Source organism: Pteropus vampyrus, unplaced genomic scaffold, assembly GCF_000151845.1.
Source record: "Pteropus vampyrus isolate Shadow unplaced genomic scaffold, Pvam_2.0 Scaffold186, whole genome shotgun sequence".
NCBI lineage: Eukaryota > Metazoa > Chordata > Mammalia > Chiroptera > Pteropodidae > Pteropus > Pteropus vampyrus.
The window spans coordinates 2,914,199-2,935,951 of record NW_011888967.1 but is presented as its reverse complement, the minus strand read 5'-3'; the positions used below and the strand labels follow the sequence as shown (position 1 = coordinate 2,935,951).

The 21,753-nt window shown below is 34.5% G+C and overlaps 1 protein-coding gene across 1 annotated transcript in view; it reads left to right on the top strand.

Annotated features, from left to right (window-relative positions):
• Positions 1 to 5,535: 5,535 nt before the first annotated feature.
• The window catches only part of SMC5 (structural maintenance of chromosomes 5), a 92,728-nt gene continuing 76,510 nt past the window's right edge, over positions 5,536 to 21,753 (top strand). Inside the window, exons 1-3 of the mRNA XM_023537344.1 lie at positions 5,536 to 5,829; positions 10,084 to 10,225; positions 18,023 to 18,075. Of these exons, the coding sequence (XP_023393112.1) occupies positions 5,645 to 5,829; positions 10,084 to 10,225; positions 18,023 to 18,075 (380 nt within the window). The 5' untranslated portion in view covers positions 5,536 to 5,644. The remainder of the gene's footprint in view (positions 5,830 to 10,083; positions 10,226 to 18,022; positions 18,076 to 21,753) is intronic.

Below are 21,753 nucleotides of genomic sequence, written 5' to 3'. Positions count from 1 at the left end.
TAATATGAATATATATGAATCAGTGCTAATAAATGAATATGTATCTATAGCAATGATAGTAAAAGTACCATATATCAAAATTCACTCTGTATATACACACATATGTATATATGTATATGTGCATATATGTGTGTATATATCTGTAATTTGATTCATGAAAGGCCTTAGTTTTTAATATACGTGAATTAATAATCTTTTAATTTTATTTATGGTTTATAGATATTATGTCTTATTTAAGAAACTCTTCCCTTCCCTATGTATTTAAAGATATTTGCATGTGGTTTCTTCCAGAAAATTAAACTTTTGCCTATTACTTTTGTCTTTGATTCATCTGGAACTATATCCAACAAAATTGCTAAGCTCTCTATTACTTCTTGGAATAGCCTCTATATTTACATTCATTTCCTGTTGCTGCTGTGATGAATTATCACACTCTTTGTGGCATAACACAATACATTTATTATCTTATAGTTCTGGAAGTTGAAATTCTAAAAATGGGTCTCCTGGCACTAAAATCAAGGTGTTGGCAGGGTTGTGTTCCTTCCAGAGACTCTGGGGTGAAATGCGTTTCTTGCCCTTTCTGGCTTTTAGAGGCTTCCTGCATTCTTTGGCTCATGGCCACCTTCCAGCTTTGTCATTACTCTAACATCCGCTTTGTCACATCTCCTCAGATTCTGATCCTCTTACCTCCCTGTTATAAGGACCCTTGTGATTATCCTGGGCCACCTAGATGATCCAGCATAATCATCCTATCTCAGGATTCTTAACTTAATCACATTTGCAGATTCCCTTTTGCCAGGTTCTAGTAGGTTCTAGGGATTAGGATGTAGGCATCTGTGAGGAGCCATTATTCTGCCTACCATAGTTCTCTTTTACTATTAGGTCAGATTCCTTAATAAGCTCAGTTTTGGTTTTATTTTTCAACCTCTCTGCTCTGTTTTCTTAACTTACTTGGCAGGCTAAGATATCCAATACTGTGCTCAACAGAAGTAGCGATAGTATCATCCTTGATTGTTCCAGAATTTAAGAGACTATTTCTAAACATTTCATCATAGAATATGAACTTGCTGAAGGTTTTGGTAGTTACCTTTTATTGGTTTTCTAGAAATTTTAGCATGAATGTGTGTTGAAAATAATTGAATGTTTTTTCTGCTTCCATTAATTAATTTGATGTGCTAGTATTTAACCAATCTTGAATTCCTGTTATAAACCCAATAAGGTCATGAAGTATTTACTGTTTTGAACATTGGTAGATATTTATGTATATGTTAATGAGTAATATAGGCAGAAAAATTTTTATTTTCTTCAATTTTCTTAGGAATTAGGGGATTTAGACACAGACTTATAAGAGAAGCTGGAAAGACTTTCTTTTTTTTCTATACTTTGAAAAAGTGGGTAGGATTAGAGCAGTGGTTCTCAACTGGGGCAATTCTACCCCTTAGGGAACATTTGCTAATGTCTGGAGACGTTTTTGGTTGTCAAAACTGAATGAAAAACCAAGTTGTACAACTATTCTTACATTTTATGTTAATAATGTATGCATGTAATACATTATGTGTTTATGTAATATGTTTATGTGATGCGTTCACACTCAAAATATTGCTACATATTTTCTGTAGTTAAAATGCATGTAAAATATAAGAATGGCCTTAAAGGACAACACTGAACAAGTATCAAAGAGTAGTTACCTAGGGGATAATAAATGCAGGATCAAAATTGAGAAAATGTCAAATGCACGCTAACTTTATCTTCACTGTTCTAATTTTTAAAAGGAGTATTTATATATTTCATGTAGATAATAGAAAAAAATGGATAAAAAAATGGATAAAATTATACTAAATTTTCAAGTGTTAATTTTTGATTGTAGAAATAATGGATGAATGGTTGTTAGTTTCTGCTGTGTTTTTTGAATTTTCAAACTTCCTAAAATAATAACAAAAATACAAATACAATTTTAATTACAAAAAGAATTTTATGGCTACCAATTGAAGCCCATTTAACTCTAGGCTTTCTATCATGACAAATTACAAAAAACACTTGAAACCTGATATTAATAATGATCTTTTTAAATCTTTCAGTTGGTTTTTTATCCAGGAGATGGAAATTTGAGAAAGAGGCAAATCTTTTGAGACATAGATCCAGAATAGAAAATGAAAAAGTGCTTAGAACAGTAGCTGGTGTATGGTAGATGCTCTTAGTGTTAGCTATTACTCTAATGTTATAGCTATTACTACAACCAATTCCAATACTAATACTACAGTAAGAAGCAGATACCTTTTTTTGTATGTTGTTAAAAACTACTTATAAAAATTAAAAACTTTAGCAATAAAGTATCCTTATCTCTAGCAGAAGCTGTATGGGGTTTTCATTTCCCTGGGAAAGGGTGCTTATTCTCCTTAGAACCCCTCATCCCTACGTAGTTCTTCCCTATGAGTTCTTTAATTAGGTCGGTTATAAAATGTATATGACAGGAAGGTAGGGAAAGAGGGAGAAGTTGGGTTGTTCCTGGGTGCCAAGGACTTAGATTTTAGCATCTTCCTTCTTCTCTCTCTTTCAAGCCATAAAGTTTCACTTTTCCAGTTTATAACTTTGCCAAAAGGAAAAGGAATATTTCCTCTTACTTGGTGTATAAACCAGAGATTCTTCCTGTTAACCTGGGAGAGTTCTTGTTAGAACTGGAGTAGTAAACTGTCTCAGAGATGGTCTCAGCAGAGTCCCATTCCATGCACCTTGCCCCACCTTCTTGCTATTGTGGCACCATTATCAAGGACTTGAAGTGAAACCAAGAAAGGGAACATAGAAGATGGTATTTTGATGGTAATGCGAAATATATTTATAATCCTTGACTGTGCTTCTTTCTGCCAGCTTTTTGTTTACATCAGTTATAATTTCTCTGGAACGGAAGACCTTCACTCACAATGACCCCGGGTCACTTACTCTTTGTTCAGTAGAACATTAGATACAATTGCTTTGCCTGATCTATTAGCTAGTAAGAATGGGGTGATGAATTCCGTTTATGACTGGACTAAACCCTGAGAAGCATAGGATTAGCTATTGCGGCACACTCACTCATTAACACATTCTGGCTAATTGATAATCTTTCTAAAGAACTTCTCTGCCTCTTTAACACCACCCTTTGCAAGGCAGTTTTCACCAGTGGAATTAAAGAATCCAGATGTGGCAAGATAAATGTGCATATTTTTACGGGAGCATGAAATTTTTAAAGAATGTTAGGAAGCACTGAGCTCGTATAATCTGCTGAGTATCTTGGGTTCACGCTAACTTCTAGTCATGAAAAGTCCAACAAAGGAGAAGTATCTAAATCAATTACAGTACAACTGTTTAATGGAATATCATAATAGTCACTTAAAATTATGTCACAGAAAAATGTTTAATGGCATGGAAGGATATTCATCATATATTCAGTGAAAATAAGGGGTTAAATAATAGTACATTTAAGTACAATTTTTGAGATCATTTTTTTTGTTGTTGTTGAATGAAAGGAGCATACCACACATATACAAGTAAAAAAACATGTCAAAAGATACACTAAACACTTAATAATGATTAGTTTGGGTAAAGGAATTGTGAGTAATTTTTCCATTTGTATGTTTGGTTTTTTTGGTGTGTGTTCCAAAATTTCTACATTTAACATGTATTGCTTTTGTAATAAGGAGCAAGACCAGCAACATTTTCCTTTTTAAAGAATATGAGTAGAGCATGATCGGCTGGCTGTTTAGACAAGAACTCGTAGTGTGTGTGCATTTGTGGGGCTATCACAGGGGCTCATTCTCAACTTTTACATTTATGAGCACAATTTCATTCACTAAAAAACTGGTAATGGTAGAAATATTATCAGACTAGTTCCCTGCCCTCAATTCCCATTACCACTTCCTCTATTACTTTTCATTGGGAGTAGAGTCCCCCAAATGTAGTAATTTCTTCAATGAATTTGACTTTTCTAAGGCTCTTAAAGCAGGGTACTAAATTACTTTTAAAAAAATTTTTATTAGCAATGTGGGGAACGACAATATAGTGCCCTCCTAAGCACTAAGTATTATTATTTCCTGCCATTTGAATAGTTTTATCCTTCTTTATTTTAATTTGATTTATTAAAAATTGCTAGTAGCCATGACAAGTTGACATGCTTTTTACTCGTCCTATTTTCTTTGGTTATAACTTCTAGAGAGCACGGATTCCATTTGCAGAAATAGGTATCTGGGAAAGGAGCATTGGTCCAGGAGTCAGGGTTCTAGCGCAATAGCTTTCTAAACGGCCTTCGCAATTCCATGCTTGGCCCCAGCTACAAAGACCAACCAGAGTGCATTTTAAATCTTTAGTCAAGTCATGTCCCTCTCCTGCTTAAAACCATCCACGCTTCCTATTGCTTTTAAAATAAAATTCAATTGTGCCATGACGGACAAGGCTCGTCTATGCAACCTTGTTTACTCCACTGCAGCCACACCAGCCTTTGTTCCTCAAACATCCCACTTGTTCCCACCTCAGAGCCTTTATTCTTGCCTGTAATGCTCTTCGCTTATTTACATACTTGGCTCTTTCTCTCCCTTCCCCATCACATTCACTTTCTCATCGCTTCCCCCATCACATTCACTGTTTTACTTTTTTCAAAGCACCTATCACAGCCTGAAATAATCGTGATCATTTGTTGGTTCACTTGTTCTTTTTCTGTCCTAAGCTCGGAGACACGCAACCTTGACTGGCTCCTTTACCACCGCAGCCGCACCTTCTTGTATATTAGACATTCAGTTATTAGTTGAGTGAATGAAGATGATGTAGGTCTCACTGCACCTCATCTTTAATGAAGGAGTTAACTAGATGAATGTGAGCAGGTTTAAGTGGAAATACCCTCTAAACGAAGCCTGCGTATTCTAGCTCGGGGATTACAGGAAACCTCCGGAGAGGAAGTCTTAACAGGGAATTAGGGAGCAGGAGGATGGAGAGTAAATCAGGAAGGTCTGTGAAGAGTAGGCTTTTCACAAGTTGGAGAGCGCAGGAGACCTAGCACGGTGCTTTAGGGAACCATTCGGGCATAGAGCCCTTTGGAAATTTTCTTTTCTTTTTCTTTTTTTTTTGACACGGGTATCTGACTGAAAGCAAAGAGGAAGCAAACTGAGAAGACGAAGAGCCAAAGACCTGCGATTCCCGGCGCACTGGGGCAGACGGTCAGGTGGAATCCGCACAATGCTGGCCGCACGTCGCCTGCTTCCGTCCCCCCCGGCCCCGAGTCCTCAACCCGCCCCAGCAACCCGGGCGTCATTGCAAACGCCTCTTTTCGTCCCCTCGCGTATCTGTTTCTTCTGAACGTTAAAAGGGCTGTAATTGAAATCTTTGGATAAGTTAAAAAACAACAACAACCCTGAAAACTGCAGGAATGTACAAAGAAGTGACGCAGCCACATTCTGCACCTCCCCAACCCCACCCACCGGCATTCTCCGACGCGCAGGCCTCCCGGCCCGGGGCGGGGTGTGCCCACTGACGCCGGCGGGCGGGGACTACGCAGGCGCGGGGCGGACTCTCGGGCGGTGTCGCGCGCCGGGCAGTTCGCGCGGGAGCGGGACGAAGGGGTGCCGGGACTTGGGTCGGTGGGAACGGAAGCCGCTGCGGGGCGGAGAGGAAGCCCAGGATGGCGACTCCGAGCAGGAAGACCTCGACCCCAACCCCCCTGCCCTCCAAGAGACCCCCCCCGAGAGATCCCTCGTCGGAGGTCCCGAGCAAGAGAAGGACCTCGGCCCCGCCAGCGCCGCCACTGCCGTCGTCTGGGCCTTTCGTGGAAGGCTCTATCGTCCGCATCGCGATGGAGAACTTTCTGTGAGTGGCCGGAGGCCGTGCGGCGGCGGCGGGGGAGGCGAGTGGGCCCGCGGGCCGGGGGCGCACGCCGAGTGCGTGCGTGTGGGTGGTGGATACGTGTGCCTGGCTTGCGGGTCTGGCCTTGAATTTGTGCCGGGGTTACCGAGGCTGTGGAGATTGATGTTTATGTTGATGTGCTAGGTGTGTGTCTTGTGTGATGCGTTTTTTTTTTTTTTTAATTCCACCAGCGTTTTTTGAAGGCGTCATTTGGCGGGTAGTGAATGTAGTAGGGTTTAGATATCTGCCTACTGAAAGTCATAGTCTATAGAGGGAGGACATAATCTGTAATTAACAAAACTATGGGCCCTGGGGGCTTATAGGAAGCAACATTTAAATCAGAGTGGTAGCGATGATGTGGCAGATTTGTAAAGCGTAGGCAGTTACCAGGTGGTTAAAGATGGTGAAGGTTGTACAGGATGGAGGTTGAAATGTATAAGAAAATTAATCCTTACTCTTAGTTGTTGGGCCTCCCAACAGACCCTTGACCCCTACAAATCCATCTTCCCTGGTTCCTTTCTCTCCCTTTCAGTCAACTAATAATCATAAAAATCATTTTAAAATTTAGTAATATATTTTAACACAAATACCGTGTTAGGATAGCACCTTACAGTTATTTACACAACGTTTTTTGTTTGTTTTTTTAAAGCTTGCATATAGTGGCGGAGGGGTACGAATGGCAATAACAGTGTCAATTTTTTTTTTTCCAAGCACCTGTCATGTGCCAGGTATAGAAGTAGGTATTTTATTTATACAATGCTCTTATTCTTTCCTCATAACAACTCTTTATATTATCTCCATTCATCAGATAAGTTCAGAGGTTAATTTGCCCATGTTTACACTGCTAATAAGTAGCTGAATTACTATTGGAATACAGATCAGGAAAGATCATCAAATGAGTTATCTACTGTAATATTGTATATATAAGGGTGCCATGGGGTTACAAAGGATAAGGGGTTAATATCTTCCACAACTGTGAGAAAGGGCTTTATATGGAGGTTTTAGAAGTCCTACAAGAAAGGGAAAGCACTGTAGACAGAAGGACCTGCCTGCAACAGTTAGTTATATTTAGGAAGCATCAAGTATTTTAATAGGAAAGAACATAGGATGTGAGTGAATATGTGGGCCTAGGTGATACTGAAGAGGTAGGCAACTGTTGAGGGTCTGTGTTTACTATACTAAGGAATTCCAACTTAATTCTATAAGCAACCAGGATGCATATTAAGTAGGGAATGGCATGTGACTTGTATTACTATGGAAGCAGTGTAAAGGATAATTTCAAAAGAGTGCCAGAAGACTTTTATGATATGAAGGCAGGTGATGATCAGGGTTTGAACCTGGGAGTAGCAGTGGTGAGTCAGAATGTAAAGAAAACATTTGACAGGATCTGGCTACAGATTAATTGTGAAGCACGAGGGTAAGAGAGGAGTGCACCATTGACCAGTTAGTTGGTCAGATATGGTGCTAGTCAGAATAGGGAGCAATTTGGGAAGGATAATAATAATTGCCTTTTGCATCCTGTTACTTGAAGTTTCCTTTGGGGCATCTGAAAGAGCTCTTCAGTAGGCAGTATTTACAAGTGTTTGGAGCTTACAGGAAAATGTGGACAGGTGAGAGATTTGAGAATCATACATATAGGTGATTGTTGAAGTTAAAGAAATGATCGAGATTGCCTTTAAAGGAAATACAAATAGGAATAGATGGCCAAGTGTAGAGTCCTGGAGGAATGCCAACATTTAAGGGTTAGCTGAAGAGGAATTCACAGACTGAGAAGGAACTGTTCAGGGAGGTAAGAGGAGAACCGTGGGAGAATATTATCAAAGAAGCCAAGGAAAAAGAGCATTTCAAAAATATCTGCTACATTGAAGTCAGATAACAAGACTGAAAAGAGCCCACTGCATTTTAGCATTAGGAAATCTTTGGCTCTTTGATTGAAACAGTGAAAGAAGTAAACTGTGCAAGTTGTAAAAGAATGAATGAGTATGAAGGAGTAAACTTGGATGTGAAGAGGAGAAAAAAGGTTGCTGGAAAGCACATAGCTAGGTGAGGTTTTATTTTCACAGTAAGAGGACTTTTAAGAATGAAGTAAGAGGGTAGGCCTAGAGAACCGAAATGGCCTGAAAGAGAGTGGTCAAAGAAGGATTCCTATGAGTAAACCAAGTCAAATAAAGTTGGGAGTGGAGGGAGATATTTCTTGGCAGAAGGAACAGCATGTGCAAAGGCTTGGAGAAAGAAGGAAGACTAAAATAGTCCAGAAATTGAAAGAAATTCATTGTAGGTAGAATTTAGAAGTCTAATTAGAGCATAGAGGAAGGAGATAGAAAGTAGACAAAGGTGAAGCCAGAACTAAATTATGAAGGATCCAATTTTTTTTTTTTTTTTTTTTTAGTTTTTCTTTATTTTTTTTAACTGGCGATATCAGATTTGTATGTCTACCAACATGATTTGGGAACTGATTGAATGATGTAGGGAGGTTGTGGGTAGAGGTGAAGGAGATGGTAGAATCAAAGATGATTCAAAACTAATGCCTGGGTTTCTAACATGGGCAGTGGGATGAATGATGATACCATTCACCTAAGAGACCACAAGAGTGGTTTTGGACGGGGAAGATGGTGGGTTTTGTTTTGAACATGTTAAGTTTGAGGTGACTGCTGTGGGACATCCAAATAAAGTTATTGAAGTGTGGTGATTGCATCTGTAAGTCATTTTGGCTGATTTTCAGCACATAGATGCTACCTGAGACCATGGAGAATATATGAGATACCAGGCAAAGTGTATAGGCTTAGAAGAGGGTGAGCCTTTGACAATAGCTCTTTCAGGGGGAGTTCAGAGAAAAGGGAACTTATAAAAAGGGAATTCCCCAAAATATTGTAGAATCAGAACAGTTAATTTTTTTAAAGACAAAGGTTTTTTTGTTGTTGGCAACTTTTCTTGTTTACAAATATATGTTATATAGGCCAGAGATTCTCATGCTTTTTTCTGTTGTTTTTATTGTTTTCTTAAATACCAGTTGCATCACTATTTTAGTAAGACAGTTGCGCAGAGATTTCACAGCAGGAAATTCAAGTGTTAAAAGAATGGGGCTTCCTGTGTTGGGATTAAGAAGTTCCAAGTCAGATAATTTTCCAGGTGTCTGAAGTTCCCAAACCAGTTTTATTTTAACTTTATAAATAAAGAGTTCATGCTAACAGAACAAAGTATCTAAAAAGATAAAATAGATACTGTGTAGAGATGAGGGTTTGTAAACCTGCTAGAAAATACTCCTTTACCACCTGTTTTTATTTTCATTACCACCTGGCATTTCAAAATTATTAATTTCTTTGAATATTAAAGTTGAAATGTGTTATGTATTTAGCAGGTTAGTAGCAGGTAAGACGTTTATTCTTGGGGAATTAGTTGGCAGCTAACTAAAACCCAATGAGAACAAGACATAATTTATGGGTTTTAATTCAGGGCATTCAAAGACAAGGTAGAAGAATATCCGAGTCAGGGTTTGCTTCACATTTTGCCATAGCTAGCTGTCCCTGGCAACCAATAAGGATCAGATGCAACTGTTGTAGGTAGAGTGCTGGATAGCGTGCAGCTTTCTGGCACAAGGGAATAGTACAGAAATACTTGGCATTGATGCATTCATGTTTCTTCCTATAGGAATAAAATTTATTTGAACATGGACTGACAATGCATTCTTTGGTGAATCTCTGACAGCATGGTAAAGGAAATGGATGAAATTAAAAAAAAAATAATAATAATAAAATGAAACAATTGGGTTGATATATATTTTGTTTTCTAATTAGAATAAAAATAATTTGATCGGATTGTTTTGAATATTGGAATATGAGAAGTCGCTGTTAAGCATTTTAATTCAAGAGAAATTAAACGTAAAATGTGCAGATTTAAGATGAGTCGTGGTTTCTCTTAAATAAAATTTTAAAAATTATTTTATTTGTATAGTAGCTTTGATATATTCTCATAAAATTGTTAAAAAATATCAAACTTTGCTTTATTTAACACTTACAGTTAAAAATGATATATTCATTGATAGATATTTCCCTTTAGTTTATTAACAACCTATAAATAACATTAAATTTGTAAGATTAGCTAGCTTTTAAAGGAATTTGAAGAAGCCTATAAATAATGATAATTTAAAACAAGTGCTTTTGGAAAGAAAATATTCTTTACTTCTTCTCTGTTTAGTAATTTCACGTCTTTGTAATTCAGAACATACGATATCTGTGAAGTATGTCCTGGACCCCACTTGAATATGATTATTGGAGCTAATGGAACAGGGAAGTCCAGCATTGTGTGTGCCATTTGCCTTGGATTAGCAGGCAAACCTGCTTTCATGGGACGGGCAGATAAGGTGAGTTAATATAAGTACTTGTACTTTTAAAAAAAAATTTAAAGTGATGACTTGCTTTTACTAACAAATCAATTTCTACATCTCAGTTCTTTGGGTATAGCAAATGTGTAGTGCTTAAATATAAAGAATAAAGTTGGCAGGTAGAGAAGCTGAGAGGAGATTTCCATTTCTAGAAATAGTTTGGGCTATATACATACCGAGGAAATTCTCCAAGTACATAACACTTGAAATTTTTGTATGTTAAAAACTTTTGAAAGGTTTTTTAGAAATATATTGTGGGGCTTGTGGAAAGGTGAAATAAATTTACCAGGGGCAGAAACAGAGTGTGGGTCTGAAGATTTAAGCAAGCTCTGGAGTTTCTTCCCTAGGGGCATTTGCTGACCTTGCACCCTGAAGCCTGGCTTTGAATTGGTCTCACAGGATTGAGAGTCTTGCAGGTGGGGGAAGGGCTAGAAGATAAAACTAGAAGCCAAGCATTGTGTGTAGCAGAAAAAACACCTCAGAATGGGACCAAAGGATTACTTACTTATCTCATTATTAGCTCTGAATACATTGGAAGAAAAAAAAATCTTCCAAAGAAGTCTTAACCACAACCCTAGCACATGTTCGGGGTCAGAATTCATATTACCTTGTGTGGCCTAAATATCATAAATTATAATTTTAGTTTAAAGTAGTCCTAGTTAGTAATATCTCCAGGCACTGGCAGAAGCAAATGCAGTCCTCTTAAGGAAAATATCTTCAGATCAGTCCTCAAAAGAATTTAAACATAAAGTCCCAAGAAATTTGTGAATTCATAACTAAAAATCACAAAACATGAGAGAAAATGAATCACCAAAGATAGGAGCTAACAAAATCAGCAGAGTGCACAATCAGACCTATGAAGCCTGTAGGTAGAGATAAACTAGGAATATTTAATTAGTGTAAGGAAATAAAAGAAGGTTGCAAGTGTAATAATAGGAATGAGTAACGAAAAGATCAGGTTAAAAAAAAGAATCAAATAGAACTTAAATAAAAATGTATTACTTGAAGAGAGAAACTTGATGGACAGGTAAAACTAAGCAGACACATTTGAGAATTTGTAAACTAAAACACTAAGATTTTTCTTAAATGCAATAAGAGATAAAGAGAAAATAAAATTGAAGTTGAGACATGATAGGTAAGTAAAAGAAGATAATCCAGTTTTTAAAGTTTCTCCAGTGGGGGATAATAAACTAAGGAAGAGGCAATATTTGAAGAAAGAATGACTAAGAATTTTCCAGAAATGTTGAAAATTTTGTATTCTCAGATTTAAAGAGCAGTATAAATGAATTACACAAATAGACACATTCTAGGGAATTAGAGAAGACTAAACACATTAGTAATATGTTGTCAGAATAGTGAGACAAAGAGAAAAAAATAAACTTCCTCACTAAAGGAACTTTGAAAGTATACAATTTAGGAAGAAGGAACATGATCCCAGAATGAAAGTCTGAGCAAAGAAATGATAAACATCAAGGAAAGTTATATGCAAACTATAAAATAACACTAATATCTACTTTGTGAAGTTTAAATCAGATAGAACTAACTATTGTCCTTCCTGGCCAACTGGAAGGAAGTGATCAGAGTTAAAGTATTCTATGGATTTGTATTGTTGGGAGGAGGTTAAAATAATCGATTAACTTCAGAGTTTATTTAAATATTCATGTTAAATTTCTAAGGTAAACTAAAACAATTGAAATCCGTAAATCCTCCAAACCAGAAAGGTAAAAAAGAAGAAGAGAAAGGAAGGAAAAAACCACTCCCCAGACAGCTCAGAGAAGCCTTGAGAAAAGAAGATGAGAAAAGAAATAGATATAGAAAATGAAATCATTAAAAAACATAAAATGAAAAGATAGAAATATATGCAAATATAATTACAATAATACAGATGGTCTAAATTCTTAGGAAGTCTGTTAGATAAATAAAACAAAGTTCAGTTCCATTCTGTTTAAAATAAGAATATCTAAAATAAAAACCTATAGAAAAAAGGATAAAAAAATACCAGGCAAATATACAAAAGAAAATAGGTGTGGCTGAATTAAATACCAGACAAAATAGACTGTAAAGCAAAAATACTTTTAGAGATAAAAAAGGTTATTAAATATTGATGAAAAGTTCAGTTCAGCAAGAAAATACAGTTCTCAACTCGAATTCACATGATCTAGCTCCAGAACATATAAGCAAAAACAGAACTTTTAACAAGAAGTTAACAGATGCATAATCATAGTGGAAGAGCTATTAGTAATCAATAGATCAATCAGATAAAGAATTAGTTAGAATACAGGCATACCTAAGATACTATAGGTTTAGTTCCAAACCACAACAGTAAAGCGAATATCACAATAAAAGGAGTCACACTAAAGTGTTGGTTTCCCAGTGCATATTAAAAGTTATGCTTATACTATACTGTAGTCTGTTAAGTGTGCAATAGTATTATGTCTGAAGAACAATGAACATACCTTAATTTAAAAATGCTTTATTGCTAAAAAAGCTGTCATATGAGCCTTTAGTGAGTCATAATCTTTTTAGCACTGATAGACTTGCTCAATGCAGGGTTTCCACAAACCTTCAATTTTTAAAAAACGCAATATCTGTGAAGTGTAATAAAACAAGGTATTCATGTACAGAAGATTTGAACAACAGTTAAGCTTGAACTAATGGACATGTTATAAACACAACGATTGGAGAGCAAACATTCTTTTTGAGCACAAATGGAACGTTTCTAAAAACCATTTACTGAGCCATAAAGCAAATATCAAAAATATCAAAGAATTGGTACCATACAGACTATATTCTCTGATCACAATGCTGTTAAGGGAGAAATAACAAAAAGGTAACTAAAATTTTCCTATTTGTTCAGGATAAAAAACGTACTTCTGTATTATACACAGGTCAAAGAAGAAATCTTAATGGAAATTGAAAAATAAGGGAGGAATTAATAAAATAATTAACAATGATATAATAGGCACTACAAAACTAAAAAATGCTTTAAAAAAAGGCTAATGAAATTAGTAACTTTCGAGAAGATAAGGGGGAGATAAAGAAGAAAAAAATGAAAGAATGAAAAAAAGTAATAGTTAAGATATGTTATATTGTAGTCCAGACAACCCCCAAATTTAAGTGGTTTAAAATACAAAAGAGTTAATTTTTGTTATTTATCCAGTGTAGGCCCTTTGTGGTCACTTAGGTACCTAAGTTGATGGAGTCTGTATTTTAATACACATTTAGGAAGGGAATTGGCTGTTAAAATTTCTGACAGAAAAGTGACATATGTTTTTTCTTCTCACATTTTATTGCCACGCCTTGCATCAGAGAAAATGAGCAAAAGCAGTACTGCTGTGGGCATGAAGGAGAACCAGGATATTCATTAAGTGCCCTGATGACTGCCACCGGGGCATTACCAGGATGCAGCAGAAATTTAAAAGACTATAAGAGACTATAACTTTATGCTAATAGATTTAAAAATTTTTAAAGGGAATATACAGGCTTCTGCAACTATATAAATTATCAAAATTGACTCGATAACTAGAAAAAATAAGTCAGCTGTTTAATTTTTCTCAGAACACCAAATAATTACGGCTTAGTTCAAACAGCAGTAGTTTACTATTTTACATAGAAAATATGACTCTGGGTACCAAAATCAATTAAGGAAAGAATGAGAAAATTACAAGCCAGTCTCACTGATGAGTATAAAAGCAAAAATCTCAAAAAATAGAAACTTTAGCCTCCTGTGTCTAATAATACATAAGATGCATAATACATCATGACCAAATTGAATTTATTCAAGGAATGAGAGATTGATTGAACATTAGAAAAAACTGACAAGGAGAACTATATGATCATCTCAATTGAGATAAAAGCATTCAATTAAATTCCACAGTAATTTAGGATTTAAAACTCTTAGCAAATTCAGAATAGAAGGGATCTTATCTTCCTTAATTTCATAAAAGATATCTATGAAAATGTAGCAAAGTCAGGAATAAGCGAAGGTTGCCTACTATCACTGCTGTTCAACATTGTACTGGAAGTTCTAAGTAGACCGGAAGGTGAGACAGAAAAGATACAAGTTGGAAAGTCAGAAAACTCATTCACAGGTCAGATTAGTGTCTGCATAAAAACCACAAAAGAAGCTCTAGGTAAGCCTTCTGATGAATTAATATAGAATTTTATTAGCATTGCTAGATATAAGATTATATAACAAAATAAGTTGCATATCTGTACATTAACAATGAACAGAAAAATGCAGTTAAAAATAGATACCATTTGCAATAGCAACAAAAGTACAAGTTAGCAATAAACATTACATGTAAGACCTATATGCAGAAATTAATACAATTTTATTTAAAAACTTTAAAGTTTGATTAAATGGAGAGAGACCCTATATAAATGGGCAGAAAGACCTAATATAAAAATGTCATTCTTCACATTGATCTGCATAGTCATTGTCATTCCAGTTAAAATATTCAGCACTGTTTACAGCAAATTACAAACTGGTTCTAAAATTTAGATGGAAGAACAAAGGACCAGAGAATAGCTTAGATACTCCTAAGAAATAGAACAAAATAGGAAAACTTGTCCTACCAGATATTGAGACTTAATATGAAGTTAAAATCATTTAAGATGTGTGTTTGGTGTAGGAATGTAAAATAGACCAGTGTGATGCGACAAAATAAAAAGCCCAGGTACAATGCCATGTTTAGTAGACTCTTGATTTATGATAGAACTGACATTGTATATGAATGGGGGAAAATGAATAAATAGTACTGAGATAGTTGGTTATTCATATAAGAAAAAAAGGAAACTGAGTCCTATCCTCATACCTTACAAAAATCAATTCCAGGTGGATTGAAGATCTAAGTGTGATTGACCAGAACGTTTTGGAAGATATAAGTAATAGAGGAAAATATCTTTGTGACTTTAGATTAAAGAACAATTTTTTTAAATATGTAGATCAAAAAGGAAAATATTGATTAAATTCAACCAAAACAAAATTAAGAAATTTCTGTTTATCAAAAAACACCAAAAAGAAAGATGAGCCACAAATTGGGAGAAGGTATATAACACATAACAAAAGATTGGTATCTAGAATATATAATAAGCAAAACAATAACAACTCAGAAGAAAAATAGGCAAAAGATATGATCAGATGTCTCACAGAAGAGGCAGCTCAACAGTCAATAAACATGAAAAGATGCTCAACTTCTTTAATGATCAGAGAAATGCAAATTAACCCTGGCATAGTATATCCATTAGGCTTACAAAAATTTTGCCAGAGCCATATACTTACAAGGCTATGGAACACTGGGAATTTTGATACTCTCTTGGTGGGAATGTAAATTTATGCAGCTTCCTTGGAAAATGATATGGCATTACCTAGTAAATTTGTAGGTGCATATGCCCAATCAGATTTTACTCTTGGATAGGCTTAGTAAGCTCTTGTACATTTATACTAGATGAACTAATGGAAATATTTATAGCGGTATTGTTTACAGTACTAGTATAAAATAAAATTGCATGTTATGTGATAGTGAAAATCTTTGCTTTAGTATATTGGTTAAATCTCAAAAACATTAAGAAAAATACCATCTTGGAAGATTACATGTAATATGAGTTTATAGAATGGTCAAAAAATATTTTTAATATTTAGAGATGTATATAGCAAAACTAATGAAAAGCAAAAGGATGATCAACAAATCATCTTAGAGATTACATTTGTTGAGGGGAGAGAAGAATGCAATTGTGGTGAGTTATACAAGGAATGTTAGATAGACTGATAATGTTCAGTTCCTTAAATTGATAGATAAATGGTTTTATTTCTAAACAGTACATGATGATGTTTATATATGCTGTTTGGTATAAATTTCACATAAAGACATGTTTTAAAAAGAAAGTCTGAATGTTGAGTTGTTACTCCACTGTAAAATATTGTTAAAACTTGAAATGATTCTTTATATTTTTCTAAAACTATTAAAAACATTGCAATTATATCAAAATAATGTTTCTTAACCAGGCTTAAAATTTAATCTAGTGTTACAAGATTGAGATGTATAACCATGAAGATTATAAACCTATTCAGAAATGGATGTGTTTTTAAGGCTATATGGGAGGCATCGATGAGGTAAAAAAGATACCATTCTGTTAATAATTAGCCTTGCGACCTTAGTTGTCTGGACCTCACTTTTTCTTTATTTCAAAGATAAGGGCATTGGTGTAGATAACTTTCAAGGACCAACTCAGATATTTATAAATATTAATGTATAGTTTTTTAATTGTTAGAAATCATTTATCAAATCCTTATCTCTGTATAATGGTCAGCTGGATTGTACTCCAAGGGCTGTACAGTAAGAATAGATGGGGCCGTAACAGTTTTCACCAACCTTTTTATATATTTTTGTCATAAAGAAGATATCTCTTATCCTTGAGCGGTAGGGCTTTTAAAGGCAGCTGTGGAATGCAGTGTTTCTTAGGTGACAGACTGCAGACCTTTGGATATCCACAGATTTATTTAGAGGCTGCCCATGTTCTCAGCAAAACTATTTTTAATGTTGTATTTATATTTAAATGCTGTTATAAAAATTGAACACTGACATGTTCTGTACCATTTATATATATACTTCACAGTAAGAACTGCCTCCTGATTTTTTTTTATTCTGATTGGTAGCAAGTATTTTAATTGCTATAAGCTAATGAGCAGATAGCACACTTACAAAAATGCCATTGTTTTTCCTATTTATGAATAAACTAGAACAGAGAAGTTTAAGTAACCTGGTCAAGGTCATACAACTTATATATGATTGAATTGAGATTTGAACCTGGACAGTGTATGTTAAAGCCTGTACTCTTAATCATTAAGCTGTACTTTCTGGTTATAACAACAGGCTTTCTTTTCCATCTTTGTGGGCCTCAGTTTCATCATCTATAAAATGGATATAATATATATCTCATAAGGTTGCTTGTGAGTATTAAATGAGAAAATTATATACAAAGTACTTTGCATAGTAGCATTTAGTAATGCTTAATAAATGTTAATTGTGGTTATAGTTGTCATCATTGCCATTACTACTATTAAAAAGATAATTATTCACAAGGTGTATTTTCCACTGTTTTTTTTTTTTTTTTTTTTTTTTTTTTAGTGTTACTTATAGCCTGATTTAAGATCCAATCTGATTTTTTTAGGCATGGTGTGTTTTCATGCTTATGCTCATATTTGTATAGAAACTAACTCAAATATGTCTTACTATGTAAATTGTGCTTAAATTGTATTTACTATGCATATTCTTTTATAAAAAAATATTTGGTGACAATATATCCTAATTAATAACAGGATGGATAATATTGGAGTGGTGTTAATAATTTAATCTGTGTAATTCCATAGAAGTCTCCAATGGTAATAAGGAGATTGGGTATAGCTCTTTATGATTATTCTGTATAGTACCTATTTTCTCACTGGCTTTTTCTCTTCTTTCTGAGAATGTGTTTGGTATAGTGGCTAAGTACACAGGCTCTGGAACCAGACTACCTGGGTTCAGATCTTTGCTCTGTAACACTTACTGGCTTTGTTACAAGTTTTGTAAGAGGCTCTCTGGCACATAAAAGCTTCAGTACATGATAACAAATATTATTATTGTTTGTGAGTAGAAACAGTGGAGGGGTCCAAAACTGGGAAGAGTACCTTTACAAAGTGATGGGAATGGATATACAGAGTAGTTATTGAATGAGTCTTGATCTCTCCAATAATAATGACATCACACAGCTCACTTTGTCTTTTTTATTTCTTAGGTTGGCTTTTTTGTGAAGAGAGGTTGTTCCAAGGGCATGGTTGAAATTGAATTGTAAGTGTTAAGTGCTGAAATCACTTTTTTTCCTATAATTTCTTAGTTTTTGTTCATGCTTTCCTGATGACTTCAGAAAAGACTAATAATATAGTATTATAACATAAATATTGGAAATATTTCAAGAATACTTTAGATAAGTTTTTTTAATACATCTTTTAAAATCTAAATTGTAAGAATTTTCTTTCAGTGAAATTCTTAGAGAAGTAGATATATTGGAGATAATGAAATAGAAATATACTACTCTTAAATATTCATTATGAAGTTACAGTATTTTTTACAAATTTAAGATTTTTGTGTGTGTGCTGATTTTGAAAGTAATGCTTGTTAAAAAATAACAAATAGAAGTGTATAAAGTTGAAAATGAAGGCCTTCTTCCTATAATTCTACTTATAGAAATAACCACTGTTAATAAGTTGATGAATCTCATGTATGGCAAGTCCTTGGCACCAGTGTCTCCATTTTCCATTTTCTCCCTCATAATTCATTATGGTAGTATTTTCTCTTGAGCCTACATGTTCTCAACACTCTTGGCAGCCATTTCTGATGGATCAGAGTTAGTATTCAAGATGAAACCAGTTAACTATCTTGGTGTATATACTTTCAGTCTTTTATACATGTATATACACATTGCTTAGATGATTTTCAGAGAGTTGTTTTTTGGAATGTTTATGGAAAGTCATGGAAATTTTTAGCTGAAATAGTTCTCAAGGATCATCTGAGAGTCCTATCATTGGAATATGAAGAAATGATCTTTTTACTCAAAAATTGTTAGAAAACTTTATGTAGTGATGAGAAATAGGTACATGTGGAAGTAAAAAGAAAAGAGATTATACTCAACTTATTAAAATATAATAATAGTATATAGACCTGAGTAAATGGAAACATTATGTTCCTAGAAAGTTAATATCATTATTAATATTCTTTTCCAAATTAATGTATAAATTTAGTATAATTCCAACAGATCTCAACAGGTAAATTTACAAGTTGATTCTAAAGTTCATCTGGAAGAATAAATGTGCCAGAAAACCTAAGATTTTGAAAAAGCAGAATCATGAATAAAACATTCGTGTACTAGATGTTAAACTATACTATAAAGCTGTTGATAGTATGATATTAGTACAGAAAATTAGAAGAGCAGAATGGAGAAACTAGAGACAGAGCTAAAGGTATATGAGAATTTAATTCATTGTAAAGGTGGTTGTAAGTATGAGGTATAAATTACTTAAGTTGAAATAATTGGTTATTAATTTTTTAACAAAATTTTAGAGCTTTAGCAAACACTGTGCATAAATGTGGATGTGTTAAAGGTTGAGTGAAAAGATATATGTGTATATATATATATATAACAAAAAATAATAGAAAAAAATGTAGACTATTTTTAGATCTTAGTAAAGGAAAAAGCCTTTCTAAGCAGAACAGGATACTCAATAACCATAAAAAGGAAGATAGGAAATTTAGGTTTCATAGAAATCAAGCTAAAAATAATGGACTAAAAATAGTTTAAAATGAGTGACAGATGGGAGAAAACATTTTCAGCACGGATAGCATGTACACATCTTAAAATTTAAGAATACCAATGTCTCATACAAATTAGTAAAAATTATAAACAACTTGATAGAACATAAGCAAAGAAGTTTAGCACAAAGTAAAAATAAATGGCTGGTAAATATAGAAAGAGGCTATACCTCAGTTATTAAGGAGATGAAAATGAGGGTTTTTTTACCTTTCTGCTCTGAAAATTTTTTAAATAAAATTCAGCAACATGAAGGTATAAGGAAATTGATCCTGTCTTGCACTGTTTGTGGGAGTGTAAGCAGGATATCCTATTGGGCAGTATCTATCTGCCAAAATAGGGTTTTAAAGAAGAATATTCTTTGTTCTGGTTACTGTTCTAGAGAATGTCTACTCATTTGTTCAAAATTAGCTTCATCCTAATTTTAATAGTGAAAAATTATAAACAACTCAAAAGTCTGTCATATGATAAATGGCTAAACAAAATGTGATATAGCCATACAGTGACATATTAGTCATTAAAAGGAATAAAGTACTGATAGATAATGAGTGAACCTTGAAAACATTATGCTTAGTGAAAGAAACCAAACACAGAAGACTGCATATTGTATGATTTCAATTATATGAATTGTTCAGAATAGGCAAATTCATAGAGACAAATCAGTGGTTGCTGGGGGATGAGGGGAGGAGAGGAATGGGAAATGACTGCTTAACAGGTGGGCTCCTTTTTGGGGTGATGAAAATTTTCTGGAATTACAGAATTACAGTGGTGATAATTGCACAACCTTGTAGATATATTACAAACCATTATTGATACATATTCTTTTAACTGTATACCTAAAAGTGGTTAAAATGCTAAATTTTGTATGTGTATTTTACCACAATAAAAGAAGAAAGCTGAATTGTACACTTCTAAGTGGTGGATTATGTGATATGTGAATTACATTTCAATTTTAAAAAATTGCCAGATATTCCTGGGTTAGCCTTGATGCCATTGATTGATCACAGTGGTTTCTTAGATATTGAAACTAAAACATATCTACTAAGTCAGTCATATTTATAAAATAGAGTATTAATATTTAAGATTCAGAAGTTCATTATGTATGGTTGCAGGTCTTAAGCCCTCCTGACCTTCTACTGTGAATTAACCAAGGTCTAGTTTTCCTAGTTACCTAAAGAGAGAAACTTCTTGGTGTGCAGTAGCTACTATCTCTAATAATCTAACTAGTAACCATAAACCAGAGTTGCTTTGAGAGTACCAAACATGAAATGATTCAATAATAGTTGTTGAAATTGTTATTGTTACTGACGAAATACATTAATTGGCCACGTACTTAGTGAGTGGAATGGTGGATAGAATAATCTCTGGCATGCACTTATGCAATCATTTTTCAAATATTTATGGAGTACCTATAGAGGGCTGGGAGATACATCATTTTGCCCTTAAGGAATTTATGATTAGGGACATGGAGGGGCAGATAAATAAATAGATAAAATACACATTGTGTTAGATGGTGTTAAGTACTATGTGATAAAATAAAGGAGGAAAAGAGGATAGAGAGTACCGGAGTACAGTTTATAGTATTAACTAGGATGATCAGGAAAGATCTCACTGAGAAAATGGTATTTAACCCAAGACTTGAAGGAAATAAGAGGATGAGCCTGGGGACATTTGGAGAAACCGCATTTTAGCATTTCAGGTAGAGGAATCTGCTAGTGCTAAAACTCTGCAGGTGGTACCCAGTGTGACTGGATCACTGTAAACAGGAGAATAGTAAAAGATAAGGTCTGAAAATATCAGGGAGCCAGCTCCTGGGGCCTTGTAGGCTGAAGTAAAGACTCTACATTTATTTTGAATAGGATGTGAAGCCGCTAGCATTTGAACAAAGGAATGGCATGATCTAATTTAAACTTTAACCAGACCTAAATAGTTGTTGTGTGAAAAATAGACTGCAGCAGAAGAGAGGCAAAAGCAAGAATATCAGTTAAATGACTAATATGGTAACTCTAAGAGAGATGAAGATAGCTTAGGTTTTGCTCACAAATTGGATATAGGGCGTGGAAGAAAGAGGCATCTAGGACTGCAAGGTATGTGGCATCCTTAAGAGTAGAGCTTCAGTTAGGTAAAGAAATCTGCTACAGGAGGTTTTGGGGTAAAATCAG